The sequence below is a fragment of the Monodelphis domestica genome, chromosome 2, assembly GCF_027887165.1.
Source record: "Monodelphis domestica isolate mMonDom1 chromosome 2, mMonDom1.pri, whole genome shotgun sequence".
Lineage (NCBI taxonomy): Eukaryota > Metazoa > Chordata > Mammalia > Didelphimorphia > Didelphidae > Monodelphis > Monodelphis domestica.
Window position 1 is genome coordinate 491,628,456 of NC_077228.1, and position 20,430 is coordinate 491,648,885.

General features: G+C 37.9%; 1 protein-coding gene across 1 annotated transcript in view; it reads right to left on the minus strand.

Moving 5' to 3' along the window:
• WARS2 (tryptophanyl tRNA synthetase 2, mitochondrial) overlaps positions 1–20,071 on the minus strand; it is a 77,696-nt gene extending 57,625 nt beyond the window's left edge. Inside the window, exon 1 of the mRNA XM_007485286.3 lies at positions 19,946–20,071. Coding sequence (XP_007485348.2) covers positions 19,946–20,035 — 90 coding nt within the window. The 5' untranslated portion in view covers positions 20,036–20,071. The remainder of the gene's footprint in view (positions 1–19,945) is intronic.
• Positions 20,072–20,430: the final 359 nt, after the last annotated feature.

Genomic DNA, 20,430 nt, shown 5'->3' on the forward strand with positions numbered 1-20,430 from the left:
CTGCCTTAGTAGTTAGGACACAGGGTGAGGAAAATTATAGTTTGGAAGCAAACACTCCCGAAGCAAAAAACTTCTGGCATAAGATTCAGCACCACCTTCTTTAGTGAGTGATGGTCACATTGTGAGGCCACTGGCCCACAAATTTACCTAACTGCAAAAGGCATAAATTCAATTATAACTTGCTTCTACAAGGACTTCAACCAAAGAATCCCTACACTGGAGCCACATATAAAATGGCCTCCAGGTCTCTTAAAATGTAGGCATATGGTCTATTGAGAATAGAGGTTCTATTATACAAAGTTCTTTCTTGATCTAAGCAGAGACCAAATGGCATGCTGTTGCTTCTTATTCACATTTTAAAATAAAAAAAAATAAGAAAATATAGGGGCAGCTACAATTGGCTCCAGTTGGTGTGAATAATGAGATGTAGTTGTCAGATTCCTGGAAAGCTGCCAGTGTGGTCACTAGCTGACCAAATATCATGTCTTCTTCATACAAGGGGCAATGAATGTAGTTTTAAACAAAGTTAAATTTTAAGGAAGCAACTCTAAATGGGGTGAGGTAGAGGAGAGGTAAAGAGAGGAATGTGTAACTATCCCTTTGAATTAGATCTTATGAAGTAAACCATTACTTCAGGGAAAAGAGGTAGGGGAAGTGGTATTACTTCAGTTTTATAAGACCAAGGTTTCCCCCAAATAAAGCATGTGCATTTTTTGAAGTGTATGATGGAGGAATCCTAGATTTGACAAGCTGGCAGCAATTCTTGTGATCTATTATCCTGGGATATATATTGTCACTGCAAAAATAAAACATACTACAAAACTGGAGAGCAGACACTGCTTGTGATCATTAGACAGACTGGACCAAGTGCTTCAATCCTTTGATGCCCCTGACATATTATTTTCTGGATGGTATCCAGTAACCCAATGCAGAATATATTTTTCTCTACTGTATCCAGATGGCAAATGGAAGAGATCAAATTCAACAGTTTCTGAGCTAACCTTAATGGATGTGAAAGGCTGGCTCCTCTACCAGTTTTTCAGGGGTCTGCAACACGAAAAGCCTTTGAACAAAGAGACAAATAATTGGCTTTTTTTTTTCTCCCTTCAAAACTAAACACTGGATGTGGTAATCTGGTTCAAATCCATCTTCTGGTTGAAAAGGACAGCCAAATATCTGATCACTTCTGATCATTAAAAACTCTCATGACACTTTTTGTAAAGCTTAGATGGGTGTTACTCTTGATATCCTGGGCAATTTTCTTCTTGGGCAATTATTTTCACTCTTCCTCTATTTCCTCTACTGCTTTAGCTGGTAGAGTAAAACTTTTGGCTTAGTATCTTAAATACTTGAATACATTATCACACTGCAGGATTTGCCAAAGATAGTGACATTTTAGTAATGGGAGACATGAGTTATAAAATTCGTGTGCTAATCTTTGAGTAGACACTGTAACACCACTGTAACACTGTTTGCTATAAAGAGGAATTTGACATAAGGAGGGTCTGTCTTGGACCATAGCCAAAATAGGATTAACAAAAGCACTTTGTCATAAAGCATAAGTTTCACTTAGAAGGAAATCTTGCAACACAGACCTTAGATTTAGATTAAAAGGGTGGGTCCATATATTTAATTTCTATATGTAACAATGATAAGAAGATAAACATAAACTTAAGTTCAGAGGAGGAAGCAGAAAGGAAAAATAATGCAAAGCATTCACATGTGGGTATTTTCTGAGACATTCCGTAGACACACACGTGTGGAGAAATGAATTAAAATGTTGTAATCTAAGGCAAGAGTGTCCAAATAATTAAGAAACTGCCACTTTAAAAAAATATATTTTCACTCTTTCTTTTGGGATGTGTTTTATGGGGGAGAGAATGGGCTGAAGGAGAATGGTAGTGTATCATTGAAAATCTGTTACCCTAAAAAAGAACTATATTTCCGGGGAGCCCACTGACTTCCTGTCATTACATACTTCCTGTAGACAAAGGATATTAGGTGGGGACGGGGAGGGTCCTGCCTCTCTTTTTGGCCCTGTCAGCAAGCATGGCGGTGGTGAGTGGGGATTTTTAAATGGCTAATCAGCCATGGGCATGTGGTCTTTATTTTGTATCCCTTTTATTCCTTTATTTCTAAAATAATTAATAAATTTCCTAAAATATAATATTTTAATATTTGAGATCTAATTTTAATTTTTACATTGATGGCAACCACTAATTGGAGAACTTCTCAATTTTTTTTAAGATAGCCTAGTTTTAGGCCACATTTCTCTTACCACAGCTTTTCGCCCCTGCCCCCACCCCTAACAAACTCCGCGAGGACTCCAAACTTTCTACCTGAACTGCTGCCTTGCTCCTGACAGTTTGTATGTTTGTTTGTTTGTTTCTTTCCCTACTTTTTGCTTTTTCACTCTCCCTACTGGCTGGGCTATTTTTAGCCGGGAGTCTCTTGGTGAAGAGGAGATGTCACTTCTCTCACCCAGCTACTTAAGCCCATGTTCTTCAGTTCCTGGCTGCTTCCTCTGGTGTTCCTGATACTGCTGCCGATCCAGCATCCTGGGTTGTCCCAGCCATCCATTCTTGACCTTCTTGATCCTGATTGCTCCTCCTCCTCCTCCTGCTCCTACTCCTGTTCCTGCTCCGGTCCCAGCCCCAGCCCCAGCCCCAGCCCCAGCCCCAGGTCTCAACCCTGGTAGCTGCCCCTGTTGCTTATCCTTTTGGTGCTGCCGATTGCTGCAACCAAGAAGCTGGGAGTCCTTGGAGCCACTCACCAGGCAGCTGGTAAAAAGAGCGGGGTGTGCTCTCCCTAGGCAATAATTAGCCTCTATGTGGCAGGGGACCTCAGGGGCGGAAGGGAAGAAGGAAATTACTCTTTCAAACAGGAAGTAAATTACAAGCATGGCACATTCTATGAAAGAGCAGTGCATTTCCTGTCTCAAAAGCTTCCAGTTTTAGAATGTTTTTTCATGAGTGCACTGATCCTTTCACTTATCTTGCCTGAGATTCGGGGGAGAAATTCATCTCTCTACAACCCTTTGCCATTTGGGCCTGTCCAGTCTCTAAGATTCATCCAGTTTGAGATTACTCAACCCCATGTTCTCCCACGCTATAGGAAATTCCACAGTTCTGACAAAAGGAGACTCCATTGTTTTAAGTCTCTATATTTTATTGTATTTTGCTGATTGTCTGTTTACGATTTAATTTTGTTTTTTTAAGTTCATATATTAATCTGATCAACACTATTCTGTTATGCTGAGTCATTTTAATCCACTGTATTTTAACTATTAGATATATTCTGTTACCTTTCCCCTAGAACTATACTGAACAAAATATTGTAAAGCCCACAGCCTTTTCTTCCATTTTGTATTTGTTAAGTGTCATATAGATGATAGATGAACTCAACCTGGCTAACAACCTTTGGAGAATTTAATGAGCTAAGAATTTAAATGGTAATTCTAAAGGGTCTTCAGAAATAATTTTAATTAAATAGTGGTTTCTGAATGGATGATTTTTTAAAATATTTATGTTATAAAGAATGTTGTATTAAAGGTAGAGAAACAAAGAAATGTTCCTACCAAGGTGTTTCCATGGAGCAGAAAACCAAAAAGAGCTGCTGCAAAACTCTTCAACAATCTAGATTTCTTGGTGATGTTCTAGACCCAAATAAGTTTTACTTTGTTTAAAAATATATTTGTCAAGGTTGAAAGATTTGCTATGTCTGTAAAGATTGTGACAAATATCCATCAGTTCATAGGTTTTTTTGGGGTCATAAATTAACTTATGTGAAATATGATAGTGGGTTTGTTTGCTATTATAATTAACTGGGCTATTGTGAATTTGGGGGACTTTGGTACTTCTTTGAATGTGCATTATCTACTGTATTACTGTTTTATTCTGAAAATTGTACTCACACAGTGGTTAAGTTAAAAAGGAAATGGATCTCATTTTTTTTTTGGTGAGAAACCTTTGTATTCTACCTCTCCTTGGCTGACACAGTATATTACGGATTGTAAGCTATAGGTTTTTTATTTTTAAAATTTTTTTTATTATTGTTTTTCCTTGCATGGGAATATCTGAGTTTTATTTTTTCTCTCCTTTTTGCATCTGAAGCACATGTCAACAGTACTGAGAAGATTTTTCTTTTAATTATTTTAATTTTGCAGTAATATAAGTTTAAAATACATTTGTTCTAATATTAATGCACACCCAAAAAGCTTTAGGCTATAAAAATGATGCCACTAATTGTTTAAAAAAAATTGTGGGACTTTGCTTAATGATTGTGTCTGATTCCAGGAAAAGGGAATACAAAAAGAGCCATTGCACAGTACCCAAGAAGCACAAAGTTAACTGCATAGTGCCAATTGAGCACAAGGTCAAAGACACCAACCAATCCTAATGGGATTGATGAAATTTTGAGCTAAGACAAGAGGACTTGAACTTGTTTGGAGTTCAAAGTTGTGTCTGTTTTGACATATGTCAAAGGCAAGTCTTCCTTGTCCCACATTCTACCAAGTATTTCAAATTTGGCTCCTATATATAATCTAGTTTCTATTCTGTCTTTCATTGTGTGGCAAAACTTTCTGTAGTCCTGGCTGCTGATTGGGAAAGTGCATAATTACATAAATCACTTTAATTGGGTCCTGATTCAAGGACCTGTTATAGGTTTTTTTTTTCCTTTACTTAGAATTTTTTCATATAAGACTTTAATAATCTATATTTCATCCAGAAGTTATATTTTCTCTTTTATTTGATGTTTTTTTAATTTCTCTTGCCAATTGATTAATATACCTCATAACTCAGCCATGCATTCCTAAGTGATCCCTGTGTTTTTCAACACCCTCTTCAGGGGGGGAATTTATTATTATTATTCTAAATTGCAAAGTTTAAATTCATTTTGAGAGTAATTTTAGGATAAGAAACATGCTACCTCTCCAAATCCAGAAAGCGAACTGTTTGGAAAAGACACCATGAAGATGCCTACACAGACAACACACTGCACCAGAAGATCCAGAGTGAACTTTGAGATGTGGTGGTTTTAACTGTGTGGGGTTAAATGCATTTGTTTTGTATGTATACTCTTATGCTGAAGGGGACTGCCCCCTAACTGGCTTTTTGTCAATGTGCCTAGCAATGATTGGTTTTGTTCTCTTTTCCTTTTATCCCCAAATTATTGTAATTTAAAAGTTGGTTATGTTTACAAGATCCATTGGAGAGACCAGTCTTCCATGAATCTCAGGAGGAAATGTATAATTGAAAATTTGTTACCCTAAAAAAGAACTACATTTTCCAGGAGCCTACTGACGTCCTTTCATTATGTACTTCCTGTAGACAGGGCATATTAGATGGGGACAGGGAGGGTCCCACCTCTCTTTTTGGCCCTGTCGGAGAGTATGGTGGTGGTGAGTGGGGATTTTGAAATGGCTAATCAGCCATGGGCACATGGTCTTTATTTTGTATCCCTTTTATTCCTTTATTTCTAATGATCATTAATAAATCTCCTAAAATATATTTTAATATTTGAGATCTAATTTTCATTTTTACAGTAGGTAGGCAATAAATCACTTAAATTATGAAACATTCTAAGAAGCCTATATCCTGCCCCCTGCCACGTGGAGGCTAATTGTAGCCTAAGGAAAAAGCACCCCCATTTTTACCAGCTGGTTTGTGATTCCTGAAGAAACTGGGACCTGGGGCTATGAGCAATCTGGGTCAGAAGCCAAAGTTGCTGGGGCAGGGCTGGAGCCCGCTGGGTGGGTCAGGACCAGGAGAGCAATCTGGGTCAAGTAGGTCTGGATAAGCAGGCAGCAGGAGCCAAGTGGGCGGGGCTGGGACCAGGTGAGTGATCTGAATCAAGAAGGTCTGGAGTGGATGGCTGCAGGCAAGAGCGGATAGCAGGCAAACAGGCAACAGGAGCGAACTGAGTCAAGAGGCTTTGCTGAAAAGCCTTGGAGAAATGTGGCTTAAAAAAGAAAATTATCTAGGCTATCTTTAAAAAAGAATTTTTTGAGAAGTTCTCATCCAATCTAGTGGTTGCCAAAACTGTAAAAATTAAATTAGTTTCTAGTAATAAAAGTATTATATTTTAAGAGATTTATTAAAGATGATTAGAAATCAAGGATACAAAATAATAAACCCACATGCAAAACTGTAACAGTTAAATTAGTCTTTAGTAATAAAAAGTATTATACTTTATGAGGTTTATTAAAGATTATTAGAAATCAAGGATACAAAATAACCATGTGCCTAGGGCTTATTAGCCCATTCACATTTTACTCACTACATGTTACAATTGCCGAGGAGAGGAAGAGAGAGGGAGTAATAGGTGTTAAGTAGAAGAGAGAGGAGTAGGCCTTACTGCCAATTTAAAAACAAACTGTGATCTTGCTCAGGTGGGGACTCCGGTGAGATTATAGGGAAATCTGGGAAGTACCAAGGACTTCTGGGGATTGAAGTCTGGGGTTCAAATCTCCATTTTACACACTTCCTAGATTTGGAGACATATAGTTACTATGTTCAAGTGATGCTGTGATAGGCTGAGTCTCCATTCATTCCTTAAGTAATCATTTACTGAATGGCTACTAAATTTAAAAAAATGTCTTAACATGCTAAGAAAGATCAAAAGGTAATTAAGTCATGGTGCCCAGACCTACCCTTAGAAAGCTTACAATCTAGCAGGGGGATCTGACACAATAATTCAGGAGACTATAAGAACACTGTTCAGAATATTAACAGAAACCCCTGAAACAATCTAAGTTGAAGTCAACTGCATGTCCACACCAAGTTCAACATTAATATGGTAAATTCTTGGGAATAGGGGTAGAGGCAGGCTTGTAGCCTTTTGTCACTGCTTCTCTAAGCCTGGTAAAAACTATGACCCAGGCAATGCAGTGCTTGGTCTGTTTTAGTACCTAATGCTTGGCTTCTTTCCTCATCTGACACCTGACTTGTTATCAATCCTACTTCAATATGGATCTTCCCAGTGAATAATTAGCCAATATTTTAATCTACGGCTAATTTGTTCATTCCTCATCTAAGAGTCTCCCTACTCTATAAACCACCTTAACTGATAGAGAATTTCCATTCAGCATCCTGTTGACAATAACAACATTCTCTGTCTCTTGTAATTAACTTGTGACTTCATTTTTTAACCTGTCCCTTGTTCTGCACCTCTGTGATGTCAAACAGTAATCAGTCTGAAAGTCTTGAAAGGAGTGTTTTCTCTTTGTGTTAACTGAATTATCAAAGAGAAGAATCAGAGTTGGGCTAAGAATAACTCTCTATACTCAGAATCACTTGATGAGCAGGACAGAAGATGACTTGTGGAGAAACAATTTGTAAACTATATCTTGATGATTTTTTGACATTCTATTTCTCATAATTTTTGTTTCAAAATCGTTCAGGGAATGGCTTCACCTATTACTTTACTGAGAACACTGAAGCCACTTGTTATAAGCTCCTTCTTGTCATCTACTCCACAACTAAGAACATTTTTTTTGGCTGAATCCCCAGTGCCTGGCACATAGTAAACACCACATAAAGCATTATTGACTTTTATCTTAAAGACAACGGAAGACACTGAAGTTTCTTGAGTAGGGTACTAACATGATTAGACCTAGATGTGAAGGATGGATCAGAAAGGTAAGAAACTGTAACATATGATCTCAGAATCATATGCAACTAAAGATAGCAATGAAAAGAATCAAACTTTTGTTTAAAAAAATTAAACACCAAAGTTTATATACTAGTGAAACTTTAGAAGGTCTATAAATAACTCAGTATCACTGCAGTGAGTATGTATTCATATATCTGTATCATCTATCTCTGTAAAAATTACCTGGGAAAATAATTTTTCTTTTAATTTTTTTCTTCACTTTATCCAAGTAGGAACCAGCTTAAACAGTGACTTTTAACTGTATGATCTTCCTACACCTCATCTCTGTTTCTTCTTTAAAAAAGGACTCCAGTTATAAATCCTAAGTAGGATGTAGATGGATGTCTCTCTAGTCGTTCATCAGCAACAGTGTTTACCACCTCTTTTCTGCCCTTGGGGCTCTTCTTATGCTGACCCTTTGCTGTGGGCTGTGTGTAAACAGAACTTCCTACAAGCATCTAGGGACTCAAGTGTTAAAAGCCTCTATTTCACACAAAGCAAGTCAGGCAGCACCAGCCAAATAGAGACATGGAGATAAACTTACAAGCAAGCTTTGCTCTTTTCTCATAATTCATCTGAGCTAAACAACACTGTAGGAAAAGGAAGGGATTTATAAATTTCACTGTCATGCCCCCACAATAAGAAATGGAAGCACGCTACAGGAAATTGATAAAAAAAAAACCTACTGATTAATTTTAAAATTGACACAATGTAATTGTACCTAACTACCTGATATTAATTTTGTATTTTTTCTCTATATGCCCTGTGAAACCCTCGCCTTGGGGAATTTTCATAATCCATTGTCTTAGCTCTTACTCTTGTGTTGCTGAATAAAGTTAGGGGAAAAAAAACATAAAATGGTGCTGACTAGATTCACTAGAATTTTATGTTACATGACTTCAATCGGGTTCTTGCTGCATGCAGCAAAGCAATTCTTTTATACCTCCCTAATTATCATTCTACTCATCACAGCTCCTCAAATCTCCCAAAGCTCTCTTTACCCCCAACCTCAGAGCTGAGAAATTTGCCTCATATTCCACTGAAAAAATTGAGCCCATCCACTGACTTGGACTCCAATCTCTCACTTTCCATATTCAAAATGTTGCTTAATCATGGTAATCTCCTCTTCCTCCTCTCTCCTCCAACAAAGCCACTATCCTGGTCCAGGGCCCCATCAGCCCATACCAGAACTACTACAATAACCTGCTGGTTGGTCTGTCTGCCATAAGTTTCTCCCCCCATTCCAATACATTGTCTACTCAGGAGCCATGGTGATTTCCTAAAGCACAGGAATAAACATGTCATCTTCCTAATCAACAAACTCTAAAGGCTCCTTATCATCTCCAGAAAACAATCTGGTATTGTGTTCAAAGTCATTCAAAACCTCCTCCACTCTACCTTTCTGGTCTTTTTACTTGAATGTCCTCTTCCCACCCCACCCCACCCTGCAATAAAATATACTGGCAGACTAAGATATCAGCCTCCTTGGTGCTCCTTGAACAAGACACTTCACCTCTGATCATTTTCAATGGTTGCCTTCCATACACAGAATTCTGTTTCCTCATCTCTACCTCTTGGCTTCCCTGACTTTGCAGCTAAAATATGCATTCTACAAGAAGCCTTTCCCACCTCCTCTTAACTCTAGTGCCTTCCTTTTGTTTGTTGATTATTTCCAATTTGTACTATAAATAGTAGGTTTACATATGGTTGCTTATTTGTTGTCTCTCCCAAGTCTGTGAGCTCCTTAAGAGCAGGGACTGTTTTTTGCCTCTTTTTGTAGTCACAGCATTTAACACAGTGTTTGGTATACAATAGGAGCTTAATAAGCATATATTAACTGACAAACTGAAACAGTATTCTGATGATTTATTTTCCCATACAAATGACTCCTAGTTATAGAAAGCCATCCTTGTGGAGTACAAAGCTGTAAAGGCTTCAAGTAAGGATCAGCAATGGACTGCATGTCATTCAAAGGTAGACCAATTTGAGTTTGGTAAGGCTCATCATCATAGGATTAAATACCTAGAAATGAGCTTGTTTGGGGGTCACATCAATTCTGTCTTATAGAGGCAGCTAGGCTGCATACAGGATAGAGTACTGGACTTTTAAATCCCAACTCAAACCCCACTAGCTATATGGCTTTAAGAGAGCCATTTACCCTCTCTTTGACTTAGTTCTCTCTTTTATAAAATAAGGGGATTGGCCTTGTTGACTTCTAAATTTTTTCTTCTTGTTCAAAATCTATGATACTATGATTCAATTATCAAGTAAGGCTTGGAGAAGCTGAGTACTGCATTGAAAGAAGGAATAATCTTCTTGGGATATGACAATAGGCTCCACTAGGCAATTATAAATTCACCAGGCACACCTTATCTTTAATGAAAGGAAATGAAATTGAATAGGGGCAGCTAGGTGGAGGAAGGAGGGAGGGGAGGGGAGGGAGGGAGGAAGGAGGGAAGGAAGGGAAGGAAAGAAGGAAGGAAGGAAGGGAGGAAGGGAGGGAAGGAAGGAAGGAAGGAAGGAAGGAAGGAAGGAAGGAAGGAAGGAAGGAAGGAAGGAAGGAAGGAAGGAAGGAAGGAAGGAAGGAAGGAAGGAAGGAAGGAAGGAAGGAAGGAAGGAAGGAAGGAAAGAAGGAAGGAAGGAAGGAAGGAAGGAAGGAAGGAAGGAAGGAAGGAAGGAAGGAAGGAAGGAAGGAAGGAAGGAAGGAAGGAAGGAAGGAAGGAAGGAAGGAAAGAAGGAAGGAAGGAAGGAAGGAAGGAAGGAAGGAAGGAAGGAAGGAAGGAAGGAAGGAAGGAAGGAAGGAAGGAAGGAAGGAAGGAAGGAAGGAAGGAAGGAAGGAAGGAAGGAAGGAAGGAAGGAAGGAAGGAAGGAGTTGCCTAAGGCATACTTAAGCCATTGCATAAGTAGGGCTTTTCAAGCTAGATAAACACCTCTCTGCTATATAGGTCAAAACCCAGCTGAACCACCCATGAGCACTCATGGAGCATGAGGAAAAAAACGAAAGGAGTGAAATGGGTTGTGTTCAACAAAACTAATACTGTGTCCTTGCTGAATATTCTTCTTTACTATAGTTGAGTAAGCTTCTTTTACAAAATGTTACATGTTCTACTAACATTTTATTTTGTTCCAAACCCAAGCCAATCACTGGACCATGCTGAGTCATTCTTAACAAATCTCACATGTGAAATCAAAGATGAGTGAAGAACTGAGGTCTGAATTAGCAATTCTGGTAGCCACATCAAATTGTTTACTCATATTGATCATGTATCTCATTAAACCTATAGTTCTTTTTCAGAGGATTCATTGTCTAAACAAGTCTCTTCCAAATTGCAATTATGGAATTATTTTATAAAAATCCAAATACAGGACTTCACATTTGTCCCTATTACATTTCATGTTATTAGATACTATCTAACGCTCTAATCTTTTGAAAAGTTTCTGGATCCTTCTTCTATTACTCAAGCAGAAATGGAGCAAGGGCAGAAACATAAGGAGCAGCACCTAGTTTGTAACTTAATGAACTAGTCAAGGTAAACAAGTATGGGCCAGGATAAACTGTTGGTAGCTGACCCTGGACGAAAATTCCAGAGTACTGAGGTCATGTTGACATTGTGATGTGAGAACTTGGTATTTCAACTGTTTCTAGATATGATGGTGATCAACAACTGTTCATTTCAACACATCAGTGTACAGTCTGCAAGAGAAATGATATGCAAACAGAACATATGAAAATCTATGACTGAGTTGTCTGGAATGATGAGTAGGGAAAATGGACCTGTCCAAGCTTCTAGGGGTCCACTCTAGTTATCTTCTTGCCATCCACCTTTTCTACTTCTACCTCTTGATGAGAACAGTAAACAAATCCATACTAACACTGTCTCTGAAAACAACAGGTCAACTGACTTCTCTATAGTTCTACTCATCCTCCATTTGCCAGAGCAAAACCTCACTCTCTCACCACCACTCTATAAATATGTTCCATGGAAGCCAATGGGGCTTTATTTGGGATATACACACACACACACACACACACACACACACACATCTCAGTCTCAGAGAGTCACTGAGGACATTTCAAACCAATTTATATTTGTTGAGTCAAATGTATCATTGATTTCAATAACTGCAATTTATTCTCAGAAAACAGAACTAGATCTAAGAGAAGCAGATTTTTGGCTCAAAATGAAGAAAATTTCATCAAACAAAAAATAGCTCTCTTGTGGCAAGTAAATAACGTGTCTCTGGAGGTCTTTAAGACTGGATGACCACTTGCAGGGGACCTTGTCAATGGCATTTGTTGAAGAAATAGCTAAGGGAAAGAGTGTTAGACTTAGAATTGGAAGACCTCATTATGAATCATGGTGCCAACAAAGACAGCATTGACTGAAAGATGTTTCCATTTCGAGTGAAAGTACTTAGATTCGATCTTTGTTCTGCTATTGACTATCTGTATGTTCCTGGAAAAGTCACTTAATCAACCTCTCTGGAACTTGTTTCCTTGAATATAAAAGGGGAATACTTATTTCTATACAATCTACTTCACAGTAATCATCCAAGGGAAAAAAAAACTCTGAAAATTTTAAGGCATTAATAAATATTAGTTGTTTCATTATGTTCTCATTATTTCATTATGACATGAGTAGGGTTTGGACTAGATGAGATTGATAAACCCTTTCTGAAGAATCTCTGACAGGGGGCAGCTGAGTAGCTCAGTGGACTGAGACCAGGCCTAGAGATGGAAGGTCCTAGGTTCAAATCTGGCCTCAGATACTTCCCAGCTGTGTGACCCTGGCCAAGTCACTTAACCCCCATTGCCTAGCCCTTAACACTCTTCTGCCTTTTATTAAAAAAAAAAATCTATGACATCATTCATATGAGGGCAAATTATAAGCCATCTATAACTTCTCATCCTCAAGGATGTCTATGTTCTTCCAACCCCTTAAAGGATATATCTAATGTGCTAGAGGCCTTCATATAGGCTAGTGGTTCCCAAATTTGGCCAGGAGGGGGCAGGTCCCTAGAGGGTCACTGAGTCCTTTTCAGGGAAACCATAAGCTTCCCAAGAATTATTTTCACAAAAATACTAATAGATTTAAATTTCTAATATAATAAATACTGGTAGATATAATCTATATAAACAAAACCTCTTGGGGGTAGGAGACAGTCTTCAATAACTTTTAAGTTGCAAAGAGATCCTATGAACAAAAAGTTTGAGAACTATTACTCTAGGCATTCAATATTTTATAGAAAGCAATGTAACACTTTAGTTTTCTATTTGTACTTCCTTGCTCTCACAACATGAACAGGTGACTCACTTTTTTAGGGATATATGTTCTCAATATTTTTACAAAATTTCTTAGGCATAAGTCCTCACTGCTAATATAATGCAGACTTATTTACACACCTACCATTAGTTTCTCACCCTTGCTAAACATCCTTTGATTTTGCCCTGCAATTCTGATTCTTCAGAGTTCATGGCAATTCATGATTCAAAGCTATTTTTTTTTCACTTGCACTCTTAGTTCTTAGCCTTTTCTGTTATGGACTCCTTTCACAGTTTAATGAAATCTATGGACACTTTTTTTTTTTAAACCCTTACCTTCTGTCTTGGAATCAATACTGTAAAGGATGAAATTATGATTGAGACTGAAAAAAATCTAAATTTAAGTGGTCAACAAGGGAAATCCCAAATAATAAAATACCCAAGTCAGCTGCCAAATTTTATGGTGATTTAATTGATAGTGGAGAAGATTAAGAAGAAGGAAGAAGAAGGGGTAGGTTTTTTCTCTCCCTTTTCCCCTGCCTGATATCAGGCAGGAGATCAGGAGATAACTGAATAAGGGTTTGGAGTATGAAGGAGGAAGGAATCAGTCTGACCTCCAAAGGGGCTCAGCTAAGATGCCCGAACCTGAAATCAGCTCCAGGGCAAAACTCACCACCCAACACTCCAAGATGTAGGAACGTTTAGTATGCTGCCAGCCAGAGTAGTCTCTCCAGGGCAAGAGGAGGGGCCAGGAAATGCCGTGCCTTATATGGATGTTTTTACATCATTTTTCTGCATTTCATCTGTACCAATGAGGACTTAACTTGACTTAGGACAGCCCAGAGGTCTGTCTTTTTTTTTCACATGTCTATTGAAGGCCATCTCCTCAGATAATTAAATCTTGAGTTTGATGCAGACCTTCAAAATATTGTTAAACTGAGTAGGGTGAAGAATGTAGAGTTTCCAAGACCTGATTCTGTTATTCCAAGTATCTCCATTGTTACTGATCAGGAAATAGCTAAGTCACATCTTCTAAAGAATGGTCTGATTAGGGTGAAATAGTTTTGAAATTCACAATACTGTGTATTGGTTCCAAGGCAGAAGAATGGTAAGGGCTAGGCAATGGGGGTTAAGTGACTTGCCCAAGGTCACACAATTAGGAGGTGTCTGAAGTTGTATGATTGAAAATCTGTTACCCTAAAAAAGAACTACATATCCCAAGAGCCCACTGACTTCCTGTCATTACATACTTCCTATAGATAGAGGATAAAGGGTGTGGGCTTTGGAGGCTCATGCTCTCTGATGTAGAATCATCATTGATAGTGGTGAATGGGGTTGACTAAAAAATAACTAACCAGCCATGGGCACATGGTCTTTATTTTGTATCTTTATTCCTTGATTTCTAATGATCATTAATAAATCTCTTAAAATATAATATTATTATTGAGAACCAGATCTGAACCCAGGACCTCCTGTCTCTAGGTCTGGCTCTCAATCCACTGAGCCACCTAGCTGGCCCCTTCCTTGACATATTTTTTAAAAATAATTGAATATTGAATTGGATAATACTAAAATCAATAAAGTTATTTTTTCCATCCTCTGAAACCTATTCACACACCCCTTTGGGGTCCACAGATCTTAGGTTAAGAATCCCAACTATAATGTATGGGAGATTATTAGTGTTAAAAATATGGATTTTAGAGCAGGGAACAACTTGGGAGCCATGACAACATTCCATAATTTCCAATTTGTTCTCCTTTTCAATTTTAGATTTAGCTCATTGTCTATCTGCGGTACAAGCCCACAATTTTTGTACTGGTAGATTATTCAAATAAATAGTATATAAACTGGGCAAAATTCGTTCTTTATCCACTTGTTTGTTTTTTTATTCTGTGAACTATGGAATCAAACTTTTTATTGTTATTGTTGAGTGGCTACGGGAATTTTAGGGTCATAAATTTAGAACTGGAAGAGACTTTAGAGATTAAGTCCAACCTCTTCATTCTTAAATGAAGAAACAAAGCATTTAAATGACTTGCCCAATGTCATAAGGTTAATATATTGTACAACTGGGATCTCATTGAGTAGGTTGTCTAGTATTCTTAGGCTTAATGTAATCAGTAAAATATAAACTATAGATGAAAACACCAGGTACCATTTCTGGAAAATCCCTTTTCCTTTGGGTCTTTAAATAAAATGTCTTCCATGGCAGTAGTGAACACAAAATGATGAGTGTCATATAGCAGATGATTAATAAATGCAAGTTGGTTGCCCAACAAATATTCTTGTTTTTTTTCTAATATTTGTAATTATAATAGTAACTGGTAAACTATCTCTTAATGTTGGAAGAGATCCTTCGAAGATTTATTTTATTCTGAGTCAAAAATTTAGGGGGGGGTTATCAACAAGTAAGAAACAGAAAATCTCTTTATCCTCTTTATCTATACTTCAATTAAGTGTATCATTGGGGTTGTTTCATCTGCTGTGGATAAATGATTAAAAAACTGTTCCCTTCACACACTTTCATGAAGGGCACATGCATAAGGATTTTATGTAGATAAGAAAGTGGTCAAATGGGTCAATATTTACTGATGTCTTCTTGGTCATCTTTTGGGAATATTATAAGCAAAATCAGTGCCATCATAATATAAGAATATGTTAAAAAACCAAGAGTAAGTTTTACAACTCAAAAAAACTCATGATTATATATATATATATGTATATATGTAATATATATAATGACAGTATATCATTCACAATAACAAATAAGGATCAGATTCAAAATATCAAGGCTGAACGAAAGCAAGAATTCAACAAAATTGTTTTTTGTTTAACACAAAGACATGAGAATCTGTACTTCAAAAAGTATGGATTTTTAAAAAACATTTCTGGTGATGACAAGCTCAAATTTATCCATGCCATCAACATTTGAAAATAATATGACATTCAGCACAGAGTGAATAAAGAGTTGCTCTCAAAAGTAGGAAACTGAGTTCAGTGTGATTCTGACGGGTACTAGTTATATGACCCTACACAAGCCAATCAACCTCTCAGTGATCTTAGAACTCCTTAAGATTAGAAGTTGTAGAGAGGGTGTCAACCCATATAAGTAGAGTTCCTCACTCTGGGGAATAGGCCCAGACCCTATTACCTATTCCTATGAAGGAAATTCATTCCACTGGTTTTCTAACTTTCTCCTCAACTACTGTTTGTTGGGTGAAACCTGGAAAAATGAAATCACTTTTTAAAATTAGCACATATCCCATAACTCATTATATCTCTAGGCCAGTTCTTATCCATTCCTGACCATGAATTTTTACTAAAAATTGTGTGATATACCTCTACCAATGTAGCCCTGAAGTACTTGAATACTGAGCTTCAATAATGCAAACTCAGGAACAATTTTCTTTTGCACATTACATTACCAACTACTTTATATATGACCTCACATTAGTAAGCCACTTGTAAAATATCTTAAAAATCAAAATGCTTTGGTATGGGTAATTACTTCCAAGTACAAGTGAGGCTATGATCTCTATTTTTGTTTATCAGTAAAAGAACACCTTTACCTATGGGAAGGATTGATTGTTTGATCCTTATTTCCTGGTAAATTCAACTTTTTCATTATGCCTTCCTAAAAGTACTCTTGCTAAAATACGAAACTTTCTTTTGTTCTCAGCTTAAACAAAATATTTTCACTTCCATACGAGTTATGAGATATAATAAATATGTCTAATGCATCTGTTTTAAGGACCAAATTTTCCCTTCAAATGTCTTCGCATCTGTTCATAGAACTCTTCAAAGGGAACTTCTCAAAAGGAGAGGAAGACACATACAGGAAAAGCAGCCATAAATTTTTATTGGTCTTTTTCTCAGACCATTTTGACAATAACACCATTTGACAAATATGTTTCTCAGATAACTGGAAATTTCCCAAAGTCAATAATACTGTCTGACATTTATGTGACATTTTATGCTTTTAAATGAGCTGTCACTTACATAAAATAATTTGATTTTTACAACTCTCAAACTGAAATTAAAAAATTTGGATTCACTGTCTTATACTTGGGGGTTAAGTGTCATTATAAAGCATAACAGAAATTCAAATTTCTCTAAAGATTCATCTCAACTTTAATTTTTATGTAGACTGTGAGAATTCTATCTATATAATTGCACTAGGCCTTGGTGCAAAGATTACCAGATACTAAACCTGAACAGTTCTGCTATTTAGTTATAAATGTGGCAGAAAACTAATGGAGGATGATAATGTCACTACTTTAATGCTTATTAGCAAAATTTATCATACCAGGAAGATTGTACTTTACCAACTATGTTATTTCACCAAGATTTGTATTCATTCATTTAAAAAGGACTAAAGTGTCTGTTATTAAGTGTGACAGCTAAGTGATCTAGAGGAAAGAGTGCTGGGTCTAGAGTAAGGAAGATTCCTCTTCAAAAGTTCAAATCTGACCTCAGATTTGACACACTAGCTGTGTGATCCTGAGCAAGTCGCCTAACCTCTGTTTCAGTTTCCTCATCTATAAAATGTGGATAATAGCACTTAATTTCCAAGGTTGTTGTGAAGATCAAATGAGAACATATGTAAAGTGTGCCTGGAGTACCTTCAAGAGCTATGTAAATTATAACATTATGTGGTAAGGTACTACCAGACAAAAGATTAAAAAATTACAATTTCTGGCTCAAGGAGCCTATATTCTATTTTGTCAGTTAAAATTTCTGAGACAAAGGAGGGAATATAGAATCAAAGTTGAGCTATAGGATCAACATCTATAATGTTTACCAGTATGATGTATCATTAATGAACTTTTGGTGAGTCAAGTTGAAAATGCTATAATAATATTCTAATATTCTGAGAGTAGTTTTAAAGTACTAGGGTTGTGTCCTTGTTTTCAGCTATTTTTCCACTAAACTCAATTTCTATAGGGATTGTAGTATAGAAATGTTGAGTTGGCAGTCCCTCTTGTCTTTCTACAGCTGATGCCAGTCACTGGGCAATCCCAGATCCACCTGATCTTCCCCACCTACTCCTGAGTATGGAAGCAATTTTTATCCCAAATAATGTGTATTGATACCAAGTAAATTCTGACTGACATGACTATCTAATATCATTACCTCAATCTGAATTTTTTTCAAATTCCCATAAAAGATGGGTTCTGCATAAAGATATTTTTCTTTACCTCTCTAGGCTGTCCTCTTTAACTCTTCACTTTCTCTACCATACAAAAGAAAACTCTTCAGCCTGGAAATTCACTTTAGCCCCAGACTTCTTAAAATAGAAGCACATTCCACTCTTAGGGCCTCTCCTGCTGAGTAGCTGCTTCCTCCCAGAACTTCTGTTTTAAAGATGATGCCCAGGCCAGCCATATCTTCCTCCCTTCTCAAGCTGCACTCCTGATTGAACAAAGTCCTATTTGTGATACTATTACCTCAGTCTCTCCCACTATATCAATTGGTTTCCTTTTGTATGCTATATTTCTCTCCCTATCCCAACCTTAGATGTTAGCCCCTAGAGAACAAGGACTCTTTCTTTTGCTTGTATTAGCATTTCCAGTACTTACTAGTGCCTGGTACTTAATAACCACTTGTTGACTTGCCTTGCCTTAATTTATTATTATTGTTCCTCCATCAAACTTCTACTTCAATACTTCATTATGGCATGGAAATAACCCCAGGTATTTTGAAGACTATCAAACTCTCACAGGTCGTTTCCTTAAGCTGGAAACCCTTTAAAAATGAACAGACATTGTCCAAGAACCAACCAACTTAGCTAAATATAGACATCACCAAAGGGTGGTTTGGGCTCCAGCAATTGGTGATTGGCTACAAAGACTTAGGGAGTCTTCAATTTACTCAAGTTTAGAGTTCTCAGGAAGCCAAAATCACAATTCTTTTAAATTATTGAAATAAATATGACCAGTACTCTCAGTACTATACATTTTCCATTCACATGATCCCAACACTTCAATTTCAGAATACATTTTAGCCACTTAATTTCAGAAATAAAGCATCCTGAATGCAGTGTTGTAGTTGGATTATGGGGTAAAGGTGTAGCTAGGAAAAGGTTCTGAGTTTAGTGATGGTGATGGAGTGTAGACTGACTAGACAAAAATTATATTAAACCAACAGTCTCTCAACTCTCCTACCCTGGGGGCTGCCACAGGAGGCCAGAAAACCACTGCGATTTAAGCAGACTGGTATAGCGGAAGAAATGCAGGATATAGAATCTGAAGACACATATGTTAATCCAGTGTCTATGATTTTTAATATAACCATGGCCAGTCTCATTAACCCATTTCTTTTTCTGTAGAAGAACCAGGTAGGTAGCTCAAGTGGCATCAATTTTTACTTCCAGTTCTAACCCTATGAACCTACAGATGTTTTCTGGGTTATCAACTGGGTCTTTGAGCTGGGGGAGGGAAGGTACAATTGCATAGTAAGGAGGTCTATCCGGATTCAGGAATAAGGCTGAAGGGGTCAAGCACAATGAGTGCTGAATTTGACACAGAAGACCCTGAACTCCAAAACCTCTCGGTTCATTTAATGAAGCGCAACCCCGGGAAAAATCACTGAAATTTCTGTTTCACCACCTGCAAAATTCTGGGACTGGGTTAGGTGGCCTCTAGAGCTCCTGACAGAGTCAGTTCCCGGATTCCAATCACTGAGGAAGCAGGGAAAGTAAAAGCTCAGCGCTCTTTACTCACAGGTCCCTACTACTCATGCGGTGATGTAGGTAAAAGGGTGAAAGCAGCTATCACGTGAATGGCAAAAAGCGTGGGACGAGGTTCAAGAGAGCGCAATCTGAACGTCGTACGTCATGTCAGCGTCACCACGCACCGGGTCAAAGGCAACTCGTCCAAAATGAAGGTCAGCACTTGCAGAGAGCCGCGCTATCACCGCTCCCTTTCTTTCCCACAGGAAAACAGGGTAGAAGAAACTGAGAAGAGTCGTCGAAGAGTGGGAGAGGTTGTGAAAGAGGCGACTGGTGGAGGAGAGGCTCAATTTGGTTACCTGGGGGACGGGATCTGCGCTGATTCCGCCATGAAATGCCCGAATGAATCTGCGACAACCGCATGCCTTCCGCACCAGGTGCAGCGCCATCTTGAGAGGGGCAGACGCTGTGGTTTCGTCATCTAGCGAGCGCCGGAAGTTTAGTCTCCGACCTTCTCGCCCCGGTTTTACGTCGTTTACTGTGCTTGATTTCCCAAAAACTCTGAGGCCCTTTAGTCCTTCAGAGTTCTCTCCGTTTGCGTCCTCTTTCGCCAAAAGGCTTTAATCTAGACCGTGCTATTTTTCAGAAAAGCAATTGGGATCGATGTAGACCTAAAAAGCGGACCGGGGTGGGTGGAGAGAGCCATGAGGTCAGAAGGACAGAGGGTTTAATCTGGAAAAGAGGAGACTTCGGGGTAAGGCTAGGTGTCCTTGGAAAAAGAGGGAACGAATTTCAAGTGTGTGTTGTGCAACTTGTGGAAACGGGTTAGCCACATTAAGACTTG